The sequence below is a fragment of the Pelophylax lessonae genome (genome assembly GCF_965119305.1).
Source record: "Pelophylax lessonae genome assembly, chromosome: 1".
Classification (NCBI taxonomy): domain Eukaryota; kingdom Metazoa; phylum Chordata; class Amphibia; order Anura; family Ranidae; genus Pelophylax; species Pelophylax lessonae.
In genome coordinates, this window is record NC_138768.1 from 458291940 (window position 1) to 458314199 (window position 22260).

General features: G+C 48.5%; 1 protein-coding gene across 1 annotated transcript in view; it reads left to right on the top strand.

The window, feature by feature from the left end:
- INSR (insulin receptor) overlaps positions 1-22260 on the top strand; it is a 318524-nt gene that overhangs the window by 249339 nt on the left and 46925 nt on the right. Inside the window, exon 7 of the mRNA XM_082270578.1 lies at positions 2171-2297. Within this exon, the coding sequence (XP_082126704.1) occupies positions 2171-2297 (127 nt within the window). The remainder of the gene's footprint in view (positions 1-2170; positions 2298-22260) is intronic.

Here is a 22260-nt window from a genome sequence, read left to right on the forward strand (position 1 = left end):
CCTTCCATTCAAATCAATAGGCTCCCATAGGGAACCATTGATTTTGAATGGAAGAAAAAAAAACGTATAACTTGGCTTAACGCACGTTAAGCAACGTTATAGCAATGTTATTCAGCCTTTAGCAGCGTCAGACGTTTTTACAGCTGTAACGCTGGTCCTCAGAACGCACAGGCTGTGGGTTCTTCTTGCAGGTTAAAAACGCCTTTGCCACTTGCAGCTCAAAAACGTCTGTGTGTGCATGAGGCCATAGAATAACATGGAGGGGCGTTTTTAAGCTGCAAAAAAAAAAACGCCTGATGCTCCTAACAGGAGCTGTAAAAACGCCCTGTGTGCATGAGGCCTAAAGCTGTTTTTGATCTAGTGGTGAAACACTGGTCAAATTATAAGGTGAGAAGCCATCCTTAACTGGCGGGAGCGTGAGCACCTGAATGATCCATTGCGGCAGCTGCACTTATTTTGGCACTTTAGAGACTGTTTATTCACTTGAAATCACTTTAATGGACTAGCACCTTGCACTTTTGATTTATCTTTTCAATTGATGCGATTGAGCTGATTTTGACATGTTATTTTAGTGTTCATGCTAAGGAGTCATATGGACACATATGTTTTATGTTGATTGATTTGTTAATTTCTTCAACCCTTTTAATTATTGCACCTTTGCACAGCAACTTTTGTTATTTGCACTGCACAGTATTTTTTGCTGTTCGAATAGAACAGCAATTTTTTGTTATTAGCACTTTATTGTAGCGCGATATCACTTTATATATTTAAGTAAGAGATCATCACATCAGGGATGGCTGGGGCATAAGACATTTGAAAAGGCTTCTTTATTATGAAAAGTGAATATCTGCCTGAAAAGGTAAATTTAGCCTTCAAAAAGGCAACTATTGTATATCTTATCTTGGATTAAAAAGTTAAAGAAATTAAGTTCTCCTTCATGAATTATATTGCCTAAAAAATAAAAAAAAAAGAATTAATCTTAAAACAGTGACTATTTCTGTGGGATTCCAGCAACGGCTATCTTAGATACTGAATTATTAAGAACTGTAAACCTGATCTCAAACAGTTATTATTCAGCGTGTTAAACACACCAGTTATTCACGCTTTGATTAAGGAACTCAAAAAAAAGGGATTGAAAATTATTGGCGTAAAGTCAGCTTTGGTATATTAGGCTAAAAAAAGGGGGTTTGGGGGGCAAACCCACCAACCAACCAAAGGAGCTTGTTTCTTTTTTCATGACAAAATGATCCAGGCTCCTGAAGTGCTATACAGAAGATTTAAACTGACATGCAGGGACCTAGGCATGCTTTCTGCTTGAAGTAAGTATCATATAACCATTTTGGGGTGTCCATAAGTTTTCAAAGTTGAAATCAAGGTTTTTTTTTTTTTTCATACATGCAATTACTCCTACTGAATTTCTCTCCTCTTTTTATGTTTAGATGTTCTAGGTCTTGCAAACTGCATATATACCTCATCTCCAATTTAGTTATACCTTTCGTAAGTGGGCCATACGTAGTCTTTGCAAAGATGGTGTAACAAACTCTTCCTTTTCATTTTTTTCCCATTGATATCCCATATAGAGAGTTCCTAACATAATATAAAATCTCTTGGGGACCTATAGGCATTTTCTTAGGGTTTCCAAAAGGTATTGAGGGGGGAGTAAATGTTGCCACTTGAGCTGGGTACACATGGGCCAAATGCCGGGCGGTTAAAAGAAAAAATGGCTGACATTCGGCCCGTGTGGATGTCGGCCAGCTTCTTTTGGACGAGCATGCTGGAAAACCAGCAGCTGACTGACTCCCGATCAGCGCTCTCAGCCATCCCCCTGTCAGAACACAACAGCTCAGCGTGGGAGATCCTTGGATCCTTAGTACAGTGGCTCCTACCGGAGCTAACAGCTCTTTTTTTTTTTTTTCAACCCGCTGGGTTAAACGGAAAAATCTATAGTGTGTAGCAGGCTTAAGCAAGCTGTTAGGTGATCCCTTTTGCGGTTGGGTTAAGCAAACAATCAGTGAAGGAGTCCCAACATATTTAAACTCTGTTTTATCACTTGGTATTGTCTGCAGCATTGAGACCTAAAAGTGCTCTAGTTTACCCAATGAATGACCTTGTGTGAGCCTTCATTTACAAATCTATACCCAGAAGCTTATACCATTTGTCTCCTTTACAGGTGATAATGACATTCTACGCTTTAACTTTATAAAAGCCGGCCATGATAAAGTGGTGATTAGATGGGACCCATACTGGCCACCTGATTACAGAGATTTGCTGGGGTTCATGTTTCATTACAAGGAAGCGTAAGTACTGAGGGACAGTGGTGATCCATTCTACTTTTTTTTTTTTTTTAAGCACATAATTTTTCCAAAACATTGAATGCATTGCCTTTGACAGGTTCACTTTACAGGTCTGAAGAATTAAAGTATGTGAGGCCCTTAACCTTGTAAAACAACCCATACCATTTAACATAGAATTGCAAGGCATAATGTGTCTGTCCTGTGTACATAAATACACTGTGCCAAGAGGCATGTCAGCAGGAGGCAGAGAAACCGCAGTACATTGATTTTCATAGTTAAGAGCTGTGCGGGGGAGGGGGGGGTTTAGCAGAGGTCTGACCACTGGTAGGCTGTGCTCCCAAGTAGAATGCAGGGAAGCAAACTGACAACGCCGGGATAGATGTGCTTCCATGCCCTGGCCTGGTCAGTTTGAAACAGGAAAGCAGGGAACTGGCAGGATCACCAGGTACACTAGAAAGTAGAAAGAACTCCATGGAACACTGTAGGTTCATAGCATTGCATGTATTTTATGAATAAATGTAAAATGCAGACCGCAGTGTCCAAAGGAAAATGTTATCTGCTGACCCCTATAAAAGCACCTATAGACTTGCCATTTTATAGTTTATTTACATATACTTTAATTATATAATATGGGGCAAGAGAAGGAAAGACAGTATGTATTAGAAAACCATAGAAATATGTAAACCATCAAGGAGACTCAATGTCCATATAAATAATGATTGAAAGAAGATACCAATGGTTTCCTACATCTGTACTATATATGTATTTTATACAACCAAGTAGAAACAAAATACACTTTGAGCCAAAAATAATACATTTTAGTTAGTATAATATATATTTCTCTTACGTCCTCTGACAGTCGCCGCCCACTCATACAATCTGCACGTCTGGGTATTGGTCTTATCCACAGGAGTAAGCTAGGCAGAAGATTTTGTTAGAATATAAACAAAAACTTTGTATAGACACACCTACAGGGGGCTGTCCCTCTGGTCCAATACCCCAGCTAGCTGCATTCTCAATTCAGTTTGTCTCTGCCTAGCATAGGAGTAGGCTGGCTTTTCCCTGGCTGGGGCTGCAGCCTTTTTTCTTCTTATTTTTTCTCTCTAGAAAAGTGTTTTTTCTTTTACAAAGATAGTTTTTTATTTGTTCCTGCGCTTAGTTAGTCGGACTTCGGAAGACTACAGCGTTTGCGGAGCTGGGAATCGCACTGGTTATCCTAGAGCCTTATGGAATCCCAGCCTGCTATCGAGCTTTAGCAGGTTATGTGTATGCCCAGGCCTCGCAAATGACCATGTCCCTGGCCTCAGGGACGAGCCTGCGAAGTTGCTATCTTCGCTGGGATGTCTCAACTGCGGTACGCCACGTGTTGCTAGCGTCCCCTTCGGCTGACGGCACCACCACCCAGAGTGGGAGGCTTCCTGTCACAGAGCGGTACCCACGTTTTCGCTGGACCGGTGAGTACCATGCTACCCCTCTGTCTATGACATTATCTGTCGGGGTGTGTATGTGGGCCCTCTGTTTATGGGGATGGCAGTTCGGTATGGGTTCTGTAATGTCCCCCTCATGTCTGTAAGTGCGGTCCCTGTGTGTCCCTTCCCGGTCCCTGCGGGGGCGCTGCGGCGGTTCCACCGCTGTATGGGGGGTCCCTTATGTCCCTGAGGTGCTTGTGCACCTATTTGGGGTACAGCACATGGTGTGTGAGGGCCGCAATTGGTGTGAAACCGCGTGGCCGCCATTTTAGGTGTTGGCAAGCTGTGTGGCAGCAGCCATTTTATGCAATGCTGTTGGCGCCGATCCGGCGCCATCTTTAGTGTGGGCACAATGTCCTTGTGTGGACAGTGGCCATTTTCCCATGGCTTTCCCCATAGACTTGTATTGGCAACCATTTTTTTGTGGCTCAGGGCTGTGTCTGCCACTAGAGGAGTGAGGTCACTTTCTCTCTCTTCACATGCAGATCGAGTCAGCAGCGTATGGCAAGTATAGCACACTTGGGGGATTTTTACAGTGTTTCCTGGCCTGAATCCCTGCTAGCATTCATTTTTTTTTGCAGTTTACTGTAGCACAGGACTTGCTCCCCATTGCGGTGCATTTGCGGTGGTGACCGCGGAAATCACCGATTTAAAGGGCCAGTGTCATTTAAATTTGAGATTGCTATTATGGAGTCCCAGGATAGCAAATTCCCCCCAGATCTGGTGGAGGGTTCAGGTACTCCTGAATCCTCTGCTATAGTCTCACTTACTGCTGCACTTGCGACTTTAGCATCTAAAGTGGATTTGTTGATGTCTGACGGGCTTCTAAGAAAAGGCCTATGCCCTCTCAGTCTTCTGATTCAGAGCCAGATTTGGTTGCCACAGACAGTGTACCCCCTGAGGGGTCTCAATCCTCTCAGTCGTATGTGGAGGAGGAGGAGGATTCCCCCTCCGGATCAGCAAGGGAACGCGCTGCCATGTCTGCGCTCATTAGCTCTGTAAAAGACACTTTAAATTTAGATGATGAGCCCCACCTGTCGGGTAAGCGGTCTTCCTTTGGGACCCGCAAAGCCCAGAAATCGGGTCAGGTTTTTCCCTGTCCCGCGGAGTTTCACGATACCGTGAATGAACAATGGCGTAATTTAAAACACAATTTTGTGGTGCCCAAGAGATTTCAGTACCGTTATACCTTTGCGGATCCGGTAGATTCTCGCTGGACTGCGGCTCCTAAGGTGGACCACACTGTGTCCAGGTTAAATAAAGCCACTTTAATGCCTGCGGAGGATTCTCCGGTGTTTAAAGACCCGGTGGATAGGCGGGTGGAAACTCTTATCCGCCACATCTACCTGGTAGCGGGTTCCTTACTGAAACCCGTGTTTGCTTCGGTCATGGTCTCTCAGGCTGTTGTGGAGTGGGCCAAGGCGCTTAAGCGCACCCTAATTGCTGACTCCACCCCTCCTGCTACGCTGGAGATGGTGGATCAAATAGGTCAGGCTGTTTTATACCTGTGTGACGCGGCCTTAGATGAGGCCCCTTTAGTCGCACGACTTTCTGCAGTCGCAGTTATGATTCGTCGCATCGTTTGGTTAAAAAGCTGGTCGGCCGACCAGTCTTCCAAGAAGACAGTGTCTGACATCCCTTATGCGGGGAGTCGTCTTTTTGGGGACTCTCTGGATGAACTGGTCAAGGGGATCACTGGGGGCAAGAGCACTCTGCTGTCTCAGGCGTTCAAGGGAAAATCTTTCCGCGGTAGGCGGGGTCCCTCCTTTAAACCTAACCAGGGGTCCTTTCGTGCCTTCAAGGCACAAGAAAAAGGTAAGTCCTTCAAGGCCTCTAGTGGCCAGAAGAAGCCCTGGACGGGTAAGGCAAAAGCCGCCCACACTGGCACAGCAGCTCAGTCCGCCTTGACCCAAAGGGGCGCCCTCACCCGTTTCAGAGGTGGGGGGACGTCTGCGTTGTTTTCCCGAACCTTCGCTGGCCAAGATTCAGGACAGGTGGGTTCAAGAACTCATTCGGTCAGGGTACAAGTTCGAGTTTCGATCACGCCCAGCAGACAGATTCTTCCCCTCAAATCTTCATTTGACCCCAGATCGTTTACGAGATCTCCATCGGGCGGTTCAGGATCTTCTCGCCCAAGGGGTAGTTGTTACGGTTCCACAGCGGGACAGGTTTCGGGGTTTTTACTCGAATCTGTTCACAGTGCCCAGAAAGGAGGGCAAGGTGCGTCCGATTCTGGACTTAAAGTTTCTAAACCGCTTTGTGCGGGTTCAGAAGTTCCGAATGGAGTCCCTCCGGTCGATGGTGGCGTCCCTGAGTCCAGGGGATTTCCTGGCTTCCATCGACCTCAAGGATGCGTATCTACACATCCCTATTTACGGGGGTCATCAGAGGTACCTCCGTTTCGAAATAGCGGAGGAACACTATCAGTTCGTGGCATTGCCTTTCGGCCTCGCTTCGGCTCCAAGGGTTTTTACCAAAGTTTTGGCTCCTGTTCTAGCCTTGTTGTGGGTACAGGGGATTGCCATCCTCGGTTACCTGGACGATCTCCTAATAAGGTCGAGCTCCAGTGCCACTCTGTTGCGCGATCTGTCGATCACGGTTCAGACACTCCAGGAGTTTGGGTGGACCATCAATTTTCAGAAGTCGACCTTGTCCCCTTCTGTTTGTCTCCCTTACCTGGGGATGATTCTGGACTCCGCCCAGGCGAAGGTCTTTCTTCCGGAGGACAAACTCCGGATCCTACAGGAGGTCAGTTCCCTCAGGGACAACGAGTCCTCCTCGCTTCGGACCTGCATGCGGTCTCTGGGCTTGATGGTGTCGGCTTTCGAGGCGATCCCATTTGCACAGTTTCACACGAGATCTCTTCAAGCGGAGATTCTGGCCAGGTGGGACAGACATCTTCACTCTTTGGAAAGAAGGATCTCTTTGAGCCCCCAAGTGAGATCGGATCTCCTGTGGTGGCTCCAGTCTCCGGCTCTGATGGAAGGCAAGTCCTTTCGACCGTTGCTATGGACTGTGGACACCACGGATGCCAGCCTGTCGGGCTGGGGGGGAGTTCTGGGCAATTTGTCTGCCCAGGGCACTTGGTTGGAGGGGGAATCCTCCCTGCCGATAAATGTCTTGGAACTGCGAGCAACCAGTCTCTGTATGCTTCGTTGGTCGGATCTTCTGCGGGGCTGCCCAGTGCGTGTGCAGACAGGCAACGCAACTGCAGTGGCTCACATCAATCACCAAGGGGGCACCAGGAATGCCCGGGCAGCCAAGGAAGTGGCTGAGATTCTGGCTTGGGCCGAGACACAGGTCCCGGCGATTTTGGCAGTTCACATTCTGGGTGTGGAGAACTGGCAGGCGGACTATCTGAGTCGCCAGACCCTGGACCAAGGGGAATGGTCCCTCCACCCGGAGGTGTTTCAGATGCTGTGTGCGCAGTGGGGATCTCCGGACGTGGATCTGTTCGCGTCTCGTCTAAACAACAAGGTGGGAAGGTTCATGGCAAGAACACGCGACCCTCTGGCGGACACCTCGGACACGCTGGTAGTGCCTTGGACTCGTTATCGGCTGATTTATGCCTTTCCCCCGATTCAGTTGTTGTCCAGATTCCTTCGCAGGTTGGTCTCGGAACCGGGTTGGTGATTCTTGTGGCCCCAGACTGGCCGCGCTGGTCTTGGTACGTGGACATCATGCAAATGGTCGTCGAGCCTCCCTGGCGGCTCCCACTGCGAGACGATCTTCTGTCTCATGGGCCGATCTTCCATTCTGCTTTACAGTCGCTGGCTTTGATGGCGTGGCTGTTTAAAGCCAGGTCTTGAGAGACAGAGGTCTCTTGTCGGCGGTCATTCCTACCTTGCTCAAGGCCAGGAAGACCTCGTCTGGTAAGATTTATTATCGTACCTGGAAGGCTTATTTTGCCTGGTGTGAATCGCAGGGTTTCCATCCCCGCTCTTTTTCGGGGGCGAGGGTGTTCGCTTTCCTGCAAGCTGGTGTGGAGCAGCGTCTTGCGCTGACCACTATTAAGGGCCAGTTGTCTGCACTGGCCATTCTCTTTCAGCGCCCCTTGGTGTCAAATTCCTTGATCTGCACCTTTATTCAAGGGGTGCGTCATCTGGCTCCCCCCTAGGAGGGCACCCTTGCCCCCTTGGGACTTGAATTTGGTTCTGTCCGTTTTGCAACGTCCTCCCTTTGAGAACATCCAGGAGATTCCTCTGCCTGTGCTGTCACAGAAAGTTGCCTTTCTGGTGGTGATCACATCTGCTCGCAGAGTGTCAGAGTTGATATCTATCTTGCCGCTCCCCATATCCGGTTGTTCATGGGGATAAGGTGGTCTTGCGACCTCATCAGTCCTTTCTTCCGAAAGTGGTTTCGGATTTCCATCTCAACGAGGACATTGTCTTGCCTTCACTGTGTGCGAAGCCTAAGCATCCGAAGGAGTTTGCCTTGCATTCCTTGGATGTGGTCCGGGCGATCAGGGTTTACCTGTCGTCTACTGAATCTTTCAGAAAGTCGGATTGTCTTTTTGTCCTTCCTGAGGGACCTCGGAAGGGTACGGCTGTGTCTGCGGCAAACATTTCCAAATGGATCAGACAGACAATTGTACAGGCTTATTCAATTAGGGATCAGGTTCCACCTTTCCCTGTCACAGCACACTCTACCAGAGCGATTAGTGCGTCTTGGGCCTTCTGCCATCAGGCGTCGGTGACTCAGGTATGCATGGCGACCTGGTCGTCCATGCATACCTTTACGAAATTTTACAAACTTGATGTCCTGGCATCAGCAGATGCCTCTTTTGGCCGCAAAGTTCTGAGTGCGGCAGTGCCTTAGCGGAGACAGGGTGGTTTTTAGCCTGTTGGGGTTTTTTCCCCTTGTTTACTTTGCTTTCCTGGGTTTTTTTCGCTCCTGTTGAGCTTTCTTGTTACCCAGTGTTTTACCTTTCTGGTTCAGAAAAGGTTCTTTTCTCTGCCCTGGGTGCTGTGTTGCCTTTTTGACGGTTACGTTTCCCACCCCTCACATCTACACTGCTTTAGGACGTCCCAGACGTGCAGATTGTACGAGTGGGCGGCGACTGTCAGAGGACGTAAGAGAAAATAGAATTTTTGTAAGAGCTTACCGTAAAATTATTTTCTCTGAGTCCTCTGACAGTCGCCGCCCCCCACTCCTCCTTTGGGGTTCATGGATCTCTATACTGCTTGCTACCAAACTGAATTGGGAATGCAGCTAGCTGGGGTATTGGACCAGAGGGACAGCCCCCTGTAGGTGTGTCTGTACAAAGTTTTTGTGTATATTCTAACAAAATCTTCTGCCTAGCTTACTCCTGTGGATAAGACCAATACCCAGACGTGCAGATTGTATGAGTGGGCAGCAACTGTCAGAGGACTCAGAGAAAAGTTTTACGATAAGTTCTTACAAAAATTCTATTATTTCACAGAAAATGTGGCCGTAAACAGACAACTTGACTGTATAACCCAGTGCTTTTCCACATTTGTTCAGTCAAGGCCCCCCTTAGAATTGTGCACAATCCCAGGCACATGAGTCTGAGGACTCGTTCACACAAGGAGGTGTGTCTAAGCGTGTGCTTTTTTTTGCGCATTCCAGCATGTCATGTTTTTAATGGGCTGCTCTATGCGTGAGAGGCGTACAATAAGGTGCTGGCATTATTTCTAAAAGCAAGCAACACCAAAACTCATGGCACTGCGGTACCATGCATTTTAGCAGGTGCAAATGTACTTACATTTGCTAGATGTGGGGCGATCTTTAGCCACCTGCAAGTTGCCTAACACATGCGCACTGGCACATGGCTGTGTCCACTGGGCACAGTGGATTGCGGCTCCCATCACCCATGATCATCCCTGTAACAGCAATTAAAGCGTAGTTGGTGACACTGAACAACTCTGATAAAAAATACTGTATGCAAAAAAAAAAGTTAAAGGTTTTAAAAAAAATCAAATACATTTTTTTAACATACTTGTCACTAGTCAGTATCTCTGATCGGTGCCACAACAGTCATATTATGACGCTGTACTGCACTGGTGACGGTATGTAAAAACAAATTTTAATTTTTAAAAAATTTGCGACAAAAATGTACAACTCCATGCTTCTTACTAAATACCTCAGACTGTCTACTTTATAAAAAGGGGTAATTTGGGGGGTATTTGTACTGTCCTGGCACATCAGGATTGATATATATTTATAAAGTTATAGCTTTATATATATATAAAGCTATAACTTTCACACAAACCAATTAATATATACTTATTGGGATTTTTGTTTTTGTTTTAAGACATGTAACAGAATACTTTTTGGCCTAAATTTTTGAATACATTTGGTCTTAGGCCCCTTTACACTAGTGCAACTTGTCCCGCGATTTTGGACCGCAAAATCGCATGACAAGTCGTTTTCCATTATTTTCAATGAGCCCCATTCATATTAGTGCATTTTGAAGTCGCACCGACTTCAAAGTAGTTCCTGCACTACTTTGCCACGATTTGATTGGGTTTTGAGCCATAGCCATTGCTTTCAAAGTCGTGTCAAAATCGCGCCATAAAATTGCGTTGCATAAGTGTGAAAGGGGCCTTATTGGATATGTTTTATAACAGAAAGTAGAATATCATTTTATTTTCAAGTTTTTCAGTCTTTTTAATAAATTTTTATAGCCAAAAAAATAAAAAAAACAGCGGTGATCAAATACCAACAAAAGAAAGCTCTATTTGTGTGAAAAAAATTATATAAATTTCATTTGCGTACAATGTTACAAGAATTAACGGCTCCCATGCATGTCTGCAAAAGGTAGCACATTTTTGTGCGGTACGGGAAAACACGCAATGTCGCATGTGTTACCGCACTGCACCTGGTGTGAACAAGCCTTAAAATGTAGTCTGTAAGGCACAGTTAAATTATCTGTAGGTTGTAAATCTTCTTCCAAATCCCCCCTACTACAGCAAATTCTGTCTATCTCATCACTACAGGAGTAGTGATAACAGCAGACTGGAGGAGAAAGCCAGGAGAAGGTGTGGGCTGTGCTCCCGATCACCCATGCCCCCTCAGCCAGTGTTAATTTTGGCAGCAAATTCCAATTTAGTTTTAGTCTTAGGACTAAAATGGCATTTTAGTTTTAGTCCCATTTTAGTCTTCTGCAAGTGTTTTAGTTTGTCGTATTTAGTCGACTAAAACTCCAGTACATTTTAGTCGACTAAAACTCATTTTAGTCATCTAAATGGTCATGGTCAGGTCAGAGAGGAGGCCTGTAATGCTGCTGCCTGCAGTCAGTGCAGTGAGTGCACACAGTGCTGCTCAGAGTGCTGGATGGGGGTCTCAGGTTTAACGGTGGTCTCTGGTCTGACTCTGAACTGAAGTTGTTGAACAGGATGGGCCGGGCGGGCCTCAGCGGCCTATATGCACGCACACAGTCCTGGATGGATGGCGGAATCGGATGCCAGTGGTGACTGGTGAGTGGTCTGAGGGGACTCAGGGAGGCAGTAATAGCTGGCCTGGCTTTTAACTCACAGTGGGTGCTCTGCTATGGATATGGTGGTGGCCGGGTGCCAGTGCCTTGTGATGAGTCTGGCCTGGCGCGTCTGGCTGTAGTGCTGCAGCTGCAGTGCTCTGGTGAGGTCAGGTGACTGGTCTAGAGTCAACTCTCTTGTAGTAGTCCACTCCTCACGTTGGACGTCACGGGGCACGCCACGCCAGACGCCACACAGGCGGAGCTCCGTGAAAACCGGAAGTTGGGTAAACGTCCCTGCCTCACATTCTCATTTAGTTTTCGTTTGTTAACGAAAACGGATTTGATTTTCGTCATAGTTGTCGTCATTTGACGAAAATGTGCTATACTTTGCGTCTCGTTTTCGTCAGTTGAAAAATGCCGGTGACGAAAACATTTTCGTTGACGAAATTAACACTGCTGTAAACTCCATTGGCTGTAATGTCATTGCACATATTACCTTAATATATTACCAACATTAAATATTAGGGAAAAATATAAGAAAAGCCTTTTTCTTAATTGTTTAGTTTTCAGCAGCTTAGTAGATGCTCCTTACTTATGTGTATGTGGTGGTGCAATGCATGTTTAAACTTTAATGTGCTATTATTACATGCTCTGGATGGAATTGTGTTGCCGATATGGAAATGGCCAGCAGAGGAGTGTTAATTTTGATGATGTCAATTTTTTATTTAGTTTTAGTTATAGTCTTATAACTAAAATGTCATTTTAGTTTTAGTCGTATTTTAGTCTTAAGACTAAAATGCCATTTTAGTTTTAGTCGTATTTTAGTCATCTGAATTGTTTTAGTTTTAGTCGTATTTTAGTTGACTAAAATTGTGTTAATTTAGTCGACGAAAACGTTTTAGTCGACGAAATTCACACTGCCCTCAGCTCCTCTCCCTCATGTCTGTATATGGGAGTTAACACCGGATCACTCTCAGATCCACTGTACAGGGTTTGATTACCTCCCCTCACCCAAAATTTCTGATACCTGGACAGGAACAGTGTGGAGAGGAGATAGGGGGCGGTAATCAAGCCTTTCGGATGTTAGAGCGATCCTGTGTTAATTCCTGTGCATAGAGTGGAGTGAGAGAGCACAACCTGCTGCTCCGTCAAGTGGGTCTCCTCCTCTCTGCTGCAATCTGTACTAGGGATCGATCGATTATCGGCAAAGCCGATATGCACTTTTCCTGATATATCGGCCTCGGAACTTGCCGATATTACCGATATTGTCGTGACGTCATTGCGTATGTTGAGCCACGCGCCTCTGTGCACTGGGCCTAACCTTCTGCCTTCTTAGGCTGCCTCCCTCGCCTTGGACAGCCTCGTCTGGAGTCGGGAGTCTTTCGGGAGTGTATAACACAGCAGCCTGGTGCCAGCCAGTCACCCACAGGCCCTGTACCAACCAGCCACCCACAGCCTCTGTGCGAGCCACCCACCCACCACAGGTGGCAGCCAGCCACCCGCCACCACAGGGTGCTAGCCAGCCAGCCACCCACCCACCACAGGGTGCTAGCCAGCCAGCCACCCACCCACCACAGGGTGCCAGACAGCCATCCACCCATCACAGGGTGCCAGCCAGCCACCCACCACAGGGTGCCAGACAACCACCCACCCACCACAGGGTGCCAGACAACCACCCACCCAGCACAGGGTGCCAGCAAGCCAGCCACCCACCACCACAGGGTGCCAGCCAGCCACCCACCACAGGGTGCCAGACAGACAGCCACCCACCACAGAGTGCCAGCCAGCCACCCACCACAGGGTGGCAGCCAGCCACCCGCCACCACAGGGTGCTAGCCAGCCAGCCACCCACCCACCACAGGGTGCCAGCCACCCACCACAGGGTGCCAGACAGCCAGCCACCCACCACAGGGTGCCAGACAGCCAGCCACCCACCACAGGGTGCCAGACAGCCATCCACCCATCACAGGGTGCCACCCACCCACCACAGGGTGCCAGACAACCACCCACCCACCACAGGGTGCCAGACAACCACCCACCCACCACAGGGTGCCAGCAAGCCAGCTACCCACCACCACAGGGTGCCAGCCACCCACCACCACAGGGTGCCAGCCACCCACCACCACAGGGTGCCAGCCAGCCACCCACCACAGGGTGCCAGACAGACAGCCACCCACCACCACAGGGTGCCAGCCAGCTGGCCAACCACCACAGGGTGCCAGACAACCACCCACCCAGCACAGGGTGCCAGCAAGCCAGCCACCCACCACAGGGTGCCAGACAGCTAGTCACTCACCACAGGGTGCCAGGCAGCCTCCCACCACCACAGGGTGCCAGCCAGCCAGTTTTTTTTTTTTTAACCCTATATTCAATTTGTGTCTTTCAAATTTCAATGGAGAATGGATGCAGATAGAAAAAGTAAAAGTGTGATATGGGACTATTTCTCGTCTCCATCTCCTGGAAAAGCAGCAGTGTGCAACACGTGCACAAACAATGTAAGCATGGGATCAACAATTGCAAAAACCAAAAATACGTCAAATCTAAGAGCCCATCTAAGAGTTCATCATGTTAAATTGTATCATGCAGCACAGAAAATACACAATCACAAGGTGAAATACCAGTATCCCAGCAGGCAACAATAACAGATATGTTTCAGAAAAAAAACAGGTGGCTAAATTCAGATGGAAGATCCCAACTGCTGGACAGAGTAATCACAGAGATGATGGTCACTGATAACCAGCCATTTACAATGGTGTCTGACTCTGGATTTAAGCAGTTGATGTCCATAGTTGAGCCAAGGTACACACTGAAGAGTGACAAATATCATCGAACTGAAATTCTGGGAAAGATTCACCAAAAGGTCATTGAGAAAGTAAAGGCTATGCTGAAACCAGAGAATGCTGGCAACTCGCTCTCATTCACGACTGACTGCTGGTCAGGACAAACAGAGTCACTAATGAGTCTTACATGCCACTTCATTGATAGCGGATTGACCAGAAGGCATTTGGTGTTGAATACAAAAGTGATGCAAGGATCCCACACTTAGAGAAAGGTTTCTAAGCATGCTGGAAGACTGGGGAATCACCAAAGACCGAGTGATGCTTGTGCTTCGAGACAGCCCCGGAGCGAACATGGTGAAAGGAATGAGGCTTGCTGACGTGTCAGACCTCAGTTGAATGGCACACACCCTCCAGCTTGTGGTAAATGATGGTCTGTCAAAACAGAGCTTTGCTTGATATAATTGGCATGCTGAAGAGGTGCGCAGGCCATTTCCACCATTCAATCCTTTGCATTCAGGAAGACCTTGGTCTACCCAAAAACAACTTGATTAACGCTGTTACAACATGATGGAACTCAACACTTCACATGCTGCAAAGAATGCTGGAGCAGAAGCGAGCTCTTACCATCTATTCAGGTGAATATGGAAGATATTCTTGTCCTATTGCTGATCAGTGGGACATTGTAGCCAATGTCATTGAGACCCTCCTCCCCATAGAGTAAGTGACACTAGAGGTGAGTCATTTGACTCATCTGTGTCATCTGTCATCCCATGCGTGAGAGTGCTGAAGATGTTTCTTCAAAAGAATGAAGGACCCAACACACGTGGCTCTAAAACAAGTAGGCAGGCCATGAGGGACAGCCTCGCAAAACGTTTTGAGAAGCATGAAGAGAATAAAAATGCTGTGCTTGCATGTCTTTTGGATCCTCGATACAAGAATTATGCTTTTCTTCTGAAGATGTATTGGCCAAGGTAAAACAACTGCTAACAGAAGATATTCAACAGGAGGAGGTTTCTGCCGAAAAGACAAGTTAGGAAGAGCAGGTTTCTAATCTGGAAGAGCAGGATGCTGCAAAAAGAGAAAAATTACCAAAAAGACAATGGACAGAAGAAAAACATAATCGTGGTCGAATAGATGCAATGTTCAGTGTTTTATTGGAGCCTCATGCAGCAGAGGATTCTTCTGAATCTGCAATAATGACCCTGGATGATGAACTTCATCTCTTTTTGAAGGAGCCAGTAATTGACAAAAGTGGTGATCCTCTTCAGTGGTGGAAAGAAAATGAGGCATGCTACAAAAGACTTGCTTCGCATGCAAGAAGATACCTTTCTGCTCCTCCGTACCAAGTGTGCGTGTTTTTAGTGAAGTGGCAGCCATATATGAAACAAAACAGAAGCTGTTTAACTGGTGAACATGCTGAAATGTTATGCTTTCTGCACTATAATATTGCTCTACATAACTGGGAGTATTGAATGTGAGTAGTATTAGTGTTCACTGTTCAGTCCACTGTCTTTTGCACTGCAGCACAGCTACTAGATTTAATCATTGCAGAGCGGACAGTGAGTGCACTACTGCAGAAGTTTATGTAAATTTTGTTTTGGGAAGCCTTTAGTTATTATTTGCCCAGCACTTTTTTTTTTCACAGTTGTCTAGTTGTCTACTCTTCTAGGACTCGTTCGTTCACATGATGTGAAACTGATGTACCTGCAAGTGAAAGCTGTGAGGTTTTCCTATCAGTTTTCATGCAGGTAAGGTGTGAAGAATGAGCCTTTCATGTTAAAAATTTTAATAAACAAACATTAACACGGTTCAGTACCAGATTTGTTAAAAAAAATTTGTCTTTATTTTTCAAAACTTTAAATGTACAAAATATCAGCCAATATTGGCCGATATCGATACTTTGTGACCAAAATATCAGTATCGCCCCTGAAAAAGCCATATCGGTCTATCCCTAATCTGTACTATTGCAAGCAAATCAGAAAGCTGTGTGGGCCGTCTGACATGTCCTTAGCAATCAATGGTGTCATCAGGGGGTAAGACACATGCGAGCGGCCCACACAGCTTTCTGTTTTGCTGGCAATAGCACAGATAGCAGCAAAGAGGACGAGAGAGCTAGGAGTTAGGTGTGGGCTGTGCTCTCTCACTCCACTCTGTGCACAGGAGTCAACAAAGTATCGCAATCACACCATGCTGTTGTCATGACCCCCCCTGGGACTCTTTGCAGCATCCCAGTTGAAAAACACTAGCATAACCAATTATTATAACTGTATGTGTATAACCATCACATATTCATTGACACAAGTCATATGTGATGCATACTAGCACATTATGCTATTGCCTTGCAGGGGAATTGTTTATTAATTTTAATGCTGCAGTTTACTACCACTTAAAAATCAGTCCATAGTACATGTTCAAGATTCTACTCATGGTTGGAAGTCTCCCAAATGTGGTCAGACACTGCAATATAAACTAGTAGGGATTCTGTTCATTTCCATTTCTATCCAAAACTTTTAAAAACAAATTTCTCTTACTTTTGACAGTTGCCGCCGATCCATATAAGCCTTCACTATTGGATAATGGCGCCCTCTGCAGGAGTAAGCTAGGCACATAGAAATGTTAATACAAAACATTTCTATACTTAGACACACCTCTAGGGGGCCGTCCCCAGCCATTATCCCTGATCCAGTCACAACTGGTCCTCCGTTTTATGCTGCCTAGCTTAGGAGTAGGCTAGCTTTTCTAGCCGGGACCTAGTGTCTCGATTTTTCTTTCTGTTTTTTTCTGACAATATGTATTTTTCTTCGGAAAATAGGTTTTTATTTCTCTCACTATCACTAGTTAGTCAGAGACTTTTTCCTGGAGGACTACAAGTGAATGCAGAGCTGGGCCTCGCACTGGGTAATATAGATCCTTATGGAGTCCCAGCCTGCCAACGAGCGTCGCAGGTTACTGGTGCGCACAGGCCTCGCAACGACAGTGCCCCTCAGAATGGGGACGAGCCTGCGGAGCTGCATCTTCGCTAAGGATGTCTCAATCCGGAAGGCCCGCGTGTTGCCAGCATCCCTCCTTGGCTGACGGTACCCCCACTTAGGGTGGGAGGTCTCCCGTATCAGAACGTTGCCCGCTTCCCTGGACTGGTGAGTACTGATACCCCCTTGTCCCTGGGGACTTTTTGGGGGTTTGTGCACCCACTCTTAGGGGATGGCAGGGCTGGTGGTCTCTGTGGGATCCCCCTTCTGGCTGGCTTGGTGTTATTTCCCTCCCTCCCTGGCCCTGCTGAGGGCGCTGTGTGAGGTTCTTGTGGTACCTGGGGGGTTTTGGGAGGGGCTCCATAGCGGTGTGGGGTCTCCCTAGAGTCCCCTGTGGTGGCCAGAGCGTGTGTGTACGCTTTGGCGCTGTTTTAGCGTGGCCACCATTTTAGGTGAGGGCAGGTCACTGGGCTCTGGGTGTGGGCAGCAGCCATGTCATGTATACTGCCTTGCTGCCGATCGGGCGCCATCTTAGGTAAGGGCACATGCCTAGTAAGGGCAAGCGGCCATCTTGCTGCTGCCTTTTTTACATAGTTTCATTAGGCATCATTTTATTGTGGCTCCAGGGCTAGGCCTCTGAGGGCATGAGGTCACTTCGTCTCTTTCCTTTCATTTTACCTCAGAGCAGTCTGTGACAGTTTATGAAACTGTGGGGGGATTTTTACTAATGCCAAAGGCATTTTTCTGCCAAAACTGTTTGTTTTTTTTTTTTTTTGTGGATTTTGCATTTTCTGAAGGACCCCTTTCAAACAATGCAGGCTGCGGTGGGGTTCTGCAGGAACCGCCGATTTAAAGGCCAGATTCCCATTTATTTTATCTTGGCTTTCTGGACTCCCAGACCAAAAATTCCCCCGCAGGCCTGGTGGGGGCTTCGGGTATTCCTGAAGCCTCTTCCCTGGTCTCCGTTTTCTGCTGCTCTTTAACTTTTTTTGCATCCATGGTGGATCTGCGGAGTGCTCTTTTAAAAAAAAAAAATAATAATTTTTTTTCTCAACAATTAACGGCCTGTGCCGTCCCAGTCCTCGGGCTCCGAGCCTGAATGGTTGCCACGGACAATGTCCCTCCTGTGGGGTCCATGTCCTCCATTTATGAGGAGGAGGGGGTGGAAGAATCTTCCTCCTCGGTAGCGCGGGGACGAGCTGCCATAAGCTATCCTCATTAGCGCCATTACGAAAACTCTCCATCTTGACGATGAGTCCTCTCAGTCAAGTAAAAGGGCTGCTTTCGGGTTCTGAAGTGCCCGGACGTCGGGTCAGGTTTCCCTGCCCTGTGAATTTTCGCAAACTTGTGCATGACTGGTGACATCGCATTACACACATGCTGGTGGTGCCTGAGACGGTGGCCCCTTACGTGGAACAAACTGTCTCTGGGCTGGCTAAATCCACCTCAATGCCAGTTCACAGATCTGGCTGATAGGCACGTTGAGGCGCTTTCCTGTTTACACCTGTATTTGCCATGGTGCTGGCCTCTCAGGCTCTCGCGGCATAGGACAAAGTGCTTCGGTGCACCCTGGTGGCGGAGTCGACCTATCTGACTGCCCTTGACTTGGTGGTTGGAGTACCCGAACAGGGGTTTACCTGTGTGGCGCGGCCTTGGACGAGGCTCCATTGGTCGCTCGGTTGTTTACGGTCAGGGTCACGATTCGCCGCCTTTTTTGCCACAAAAGCTGGTCGACTGACTACGCTTCCAGACAGAGGGTGTCTGATGTTCCTTGTTGGTGAGTCGTCCTTTTGGGAAAACTCTGCTGCATGAGTACTCGGTTGCCCCCGGTCGCTAGGGGTAGGTCCTCACATGCTAGGCGGGGGCCTTCCTTGATAGCTCAGCGGGGATCTTTTCGTGCCTTAGGGGCACAGGACAAGGGTGCTTCAAGCCCTCTGGTGGTCACAAGAAGCCGTGGTCGGGTGAGACAAAGGCCTGCCAGTCTGGCTCAGCGGCCCGGTCCACCTTTTCCTGCAGGGACGTCCTCACCCCTCTTAGGGGTGGGGGGACGTCTGTGTTGCTTTTAAGTTCCCTGGTTGTCCAGTATTCAGGACAGGGGGGTTCACGAGTTGCTTCTTTTTCAGGGTACAAGATCAGTTTTCGATCTCGCCCCGTGGACAGGTTCTTCCTGTTGGCTCTCCAGCTGCCTCCTGCTTGTCTCAGGGGTCTCATGGGGGCGGTGCATGTTCTGCTCGCCCAAGGAGTCTTTGTGCCCGTGTCTTCATGGGACAGGTTTCTCATTTTTTTTTCTTCCATGCTGTTCTCTGTGCCCAGAACAGGGGGCACAGTGCGTCTGCTTCGGGGCTTGCGGTCTCTGAACCGTTTTTTCCGGGTGCTGGAGTTCTGGATGGAATCCCTCAAAGCCGGTCATGGCGTCATTGGGTCCAGGGGACTTACTGGCCTCCCATCACCTTGCTCGATGAGTGTCTACCCATCCCTATCTACGAGGGTTCTCAGAGATGTCTCTGCTTCGTGGTGGCAGGGGAGCTGGCCAGTTTTCTGGTGCTACCCTTCGGTTTCTCTTCGGCTCCCAGGTTTTTCACCAAGATTTTGGCTCCAGTGCGGGCCTTACTGCATTTAAAGGAGATTGCGTACTCTTTTATCTGGCCGACCTCCTCTTCAGGTCGAGCTTGTGCGCATCTCTGTCGAGTTTTCTGACCGTGCCGGTTTCAGACACTCCGGGAGTTCGGGTGGAACGTCCATTTTCATTGGTCGGCACTGACTCCTTCAGGTCGTCTCCATTACCTGGGGATGGTTCTGGACTTGGCTCAGGCGCAAGTTTTTTCTTCCGGTGGTCTAACCCCCGGCTCCTGAGGGACGAGATCAGATCCCTCAGGGACAACGATCCCTCCTCCTTGCGAACCTATATGCGGTCTCTGGGTCTGATGGTTTCGGCTTTCGCAGCCGTCCAGGTGGCCAGGTGAGGCAGGACGACTCGGTCATTGGACAAGTAGTTTCTCTGTTCCACCGGCTGCGGTTGGATCCTTTGTGGTGGCTCCGGTCGCCAACCCTGACACAGGGCCAGTCCTTTCGGCCTCTGTTGTTGACGGTGTTCACCATAGATGCCAGTCTGTCGGACTGGGGAGAAGTGCCCGGGGGTTGTGGTCGGCCGTGGGGTCCTCTTTGCTGTTATACGTCTTGGAGCTCTGCGCGATCAGGCTTTGTCTGTTTCCATTGGTTATCTCAACTTCAGGGGTGTCCGGTTCCAGTACGGACGGACGGACGACGCCACGGCTGTGTCTTATATTAATCACCAATGGGGGCACCAAGAGTGCCCGGGCGGCCAAGGAAGTGGCCGTGCTCCTGTCTTGGGCCGAATTGCGCATTCCTGCGCTTTCGGCTGTTCCCATTCCGGGTGTGGAAAATTGGCAGACTGTCTGAGTCACCTGACCTTGGACCACGGAGTCTGGTCCCTGCATCCGGAGGTGTTTCGCCTCCTGTGTGCCTAATGGGGGACTCTGGACGTGGATCTGTTCACGCCCCGTCTCGACAATGGGGTTGGGAAGTTTGTGGCCAGACCTCGCGATCCTCTGACGGACGCCACGGATGCGTTAGGGGTGCCTTTGGCACCGGTATCGGCTGTTGTATGCCTTCCCTCCAGTTCGACTGTTGTCCAGGTTCCTCCGCAGGTTGGCGTTGGAGCAGATGTGGGTCTTTCTGGTGGCCCCAGACTGGCCACGTCGGTCCTGGTATGCGGCCATCGTTCAGATGGTCGTCGGGCCTCCCTGGCGGCTTCTGCTGCGGGACAATTTTCTGTCTCAAGGGTCGATCTTCCTTCCTGCTTGGCAGGCTCTGGCTTTCACGACGTGGCTGTTGAAAGCCAGGTTTTGAGGGGTAGGGGTCTTCCACAGGTGGTCATCCCTTCATTATTGAAGGCTCGTAAAGCTACCTCGAGGAAGATTTCTCATCGCACCTGGAAAGTGTATATGCCTGGTGCGGATCGCATGCGATCCATCCTCGCTCCTTCTCGGTGGCAAAAGTTTTTGGCCTTCCTGCAGAAAGGAGTGGATCAGCGTTTGGCGCTGAACGCGATCAAGGGTCATTTGTCGGCTTTGGCCGTCTTTTTCCATGTCCCTTGGCATCTCGTATTCTTTGCTTCGCAATTTACTCATAAGGGTGCTGCGTTTGGCTCCTCCGAGGAAGGCTCCCTTGCCTTCCCGGGGCCTGAATTTGGTGTTGTCTGTGTTACAACTACCTCCCTTTGAGAACATCAGAGTTTTTCCTCTGCTTGTGTTGTCCCTGATAGTTGCTTTTCTGGTGGCTATCGTGTCTGCTCGCAGAGTGTCTGCATTGGCGGCTTTGTCTTGCCGTTCTCCCAAAACAGTAGAAATTCTTCAAACAGCTCTGTAAAGAGCGACTTAACTTCCCCTTTCTAGGAGAATTGGGGGATATTATTACGGAGGAATGGAGTAAAGTGCAAAGGAAGAACTCCATGCTTTCTAAAATGACCCGGCTGTATCCTTTCAAGGAGGAAGATAAAAACATCTCGGAAGTGGCTCAGGGCAAATGGAACTTTTTCTCTCTGGGAATCATTTCCAACATTCTGGAGCTTCGGGCAGCTCTTCGAGCTCTGCAAGCGTTCCTTCACTTGACGAAAGGGCTTCCAGTGATGCTCAGACTGGACAACACCTCAGAAGTCGCATATATAAGGAAGCAAGGAGGGACACGCAGTTGGGTCCTTGCTGCGAGAGGTGGAACCGATTATGGCCTGGGCGCAGAAGAACTTGTCCGACCTGTCAGCAGTGTATGTTCCGGGGGTCCAAAATGTCCAAGCCGATTTTCTATCTCGTGTGCAGTTGGACAACAACGAGTGGTCTCTCCACGAAGATGTCTTCGAGTGGATCCTGACTCTGGGTTTCTCCCCAGAGGTCGACCTCTTTGCCTCCCCTCACAATCGCAAGTTGCAGAAATACTATGTGAGCTTCAGGGATCCCCAAGCTCTCGGGGTAGATGCCCTCACTGATCGGTGGAGGTTCCGCAGGGCATATGCCTTCCCTCCAGTTCCAATAATCCTACAGTTTCTCCGGAGACTCAGGTCGGAAGCAGTGGAAGTAGTGGCGGTGATACCGTTCTGGCCCAACAGGCCTTGTTTCCCTCTTCTAACACTCCTGAGTGGAGTGTTCAGGATCCGATCCCACTGCCCCTCAGGCAAGATCTGCTATCACAAGGCACCATACTGCATCCTTGTCCAGCCCGGCTGCACCTGAAGGCTTGGCTATTGAGAGGGGAAGGTTACAGGCCTTAGGGTGCCCCGTAGAGGCTATTTCTACA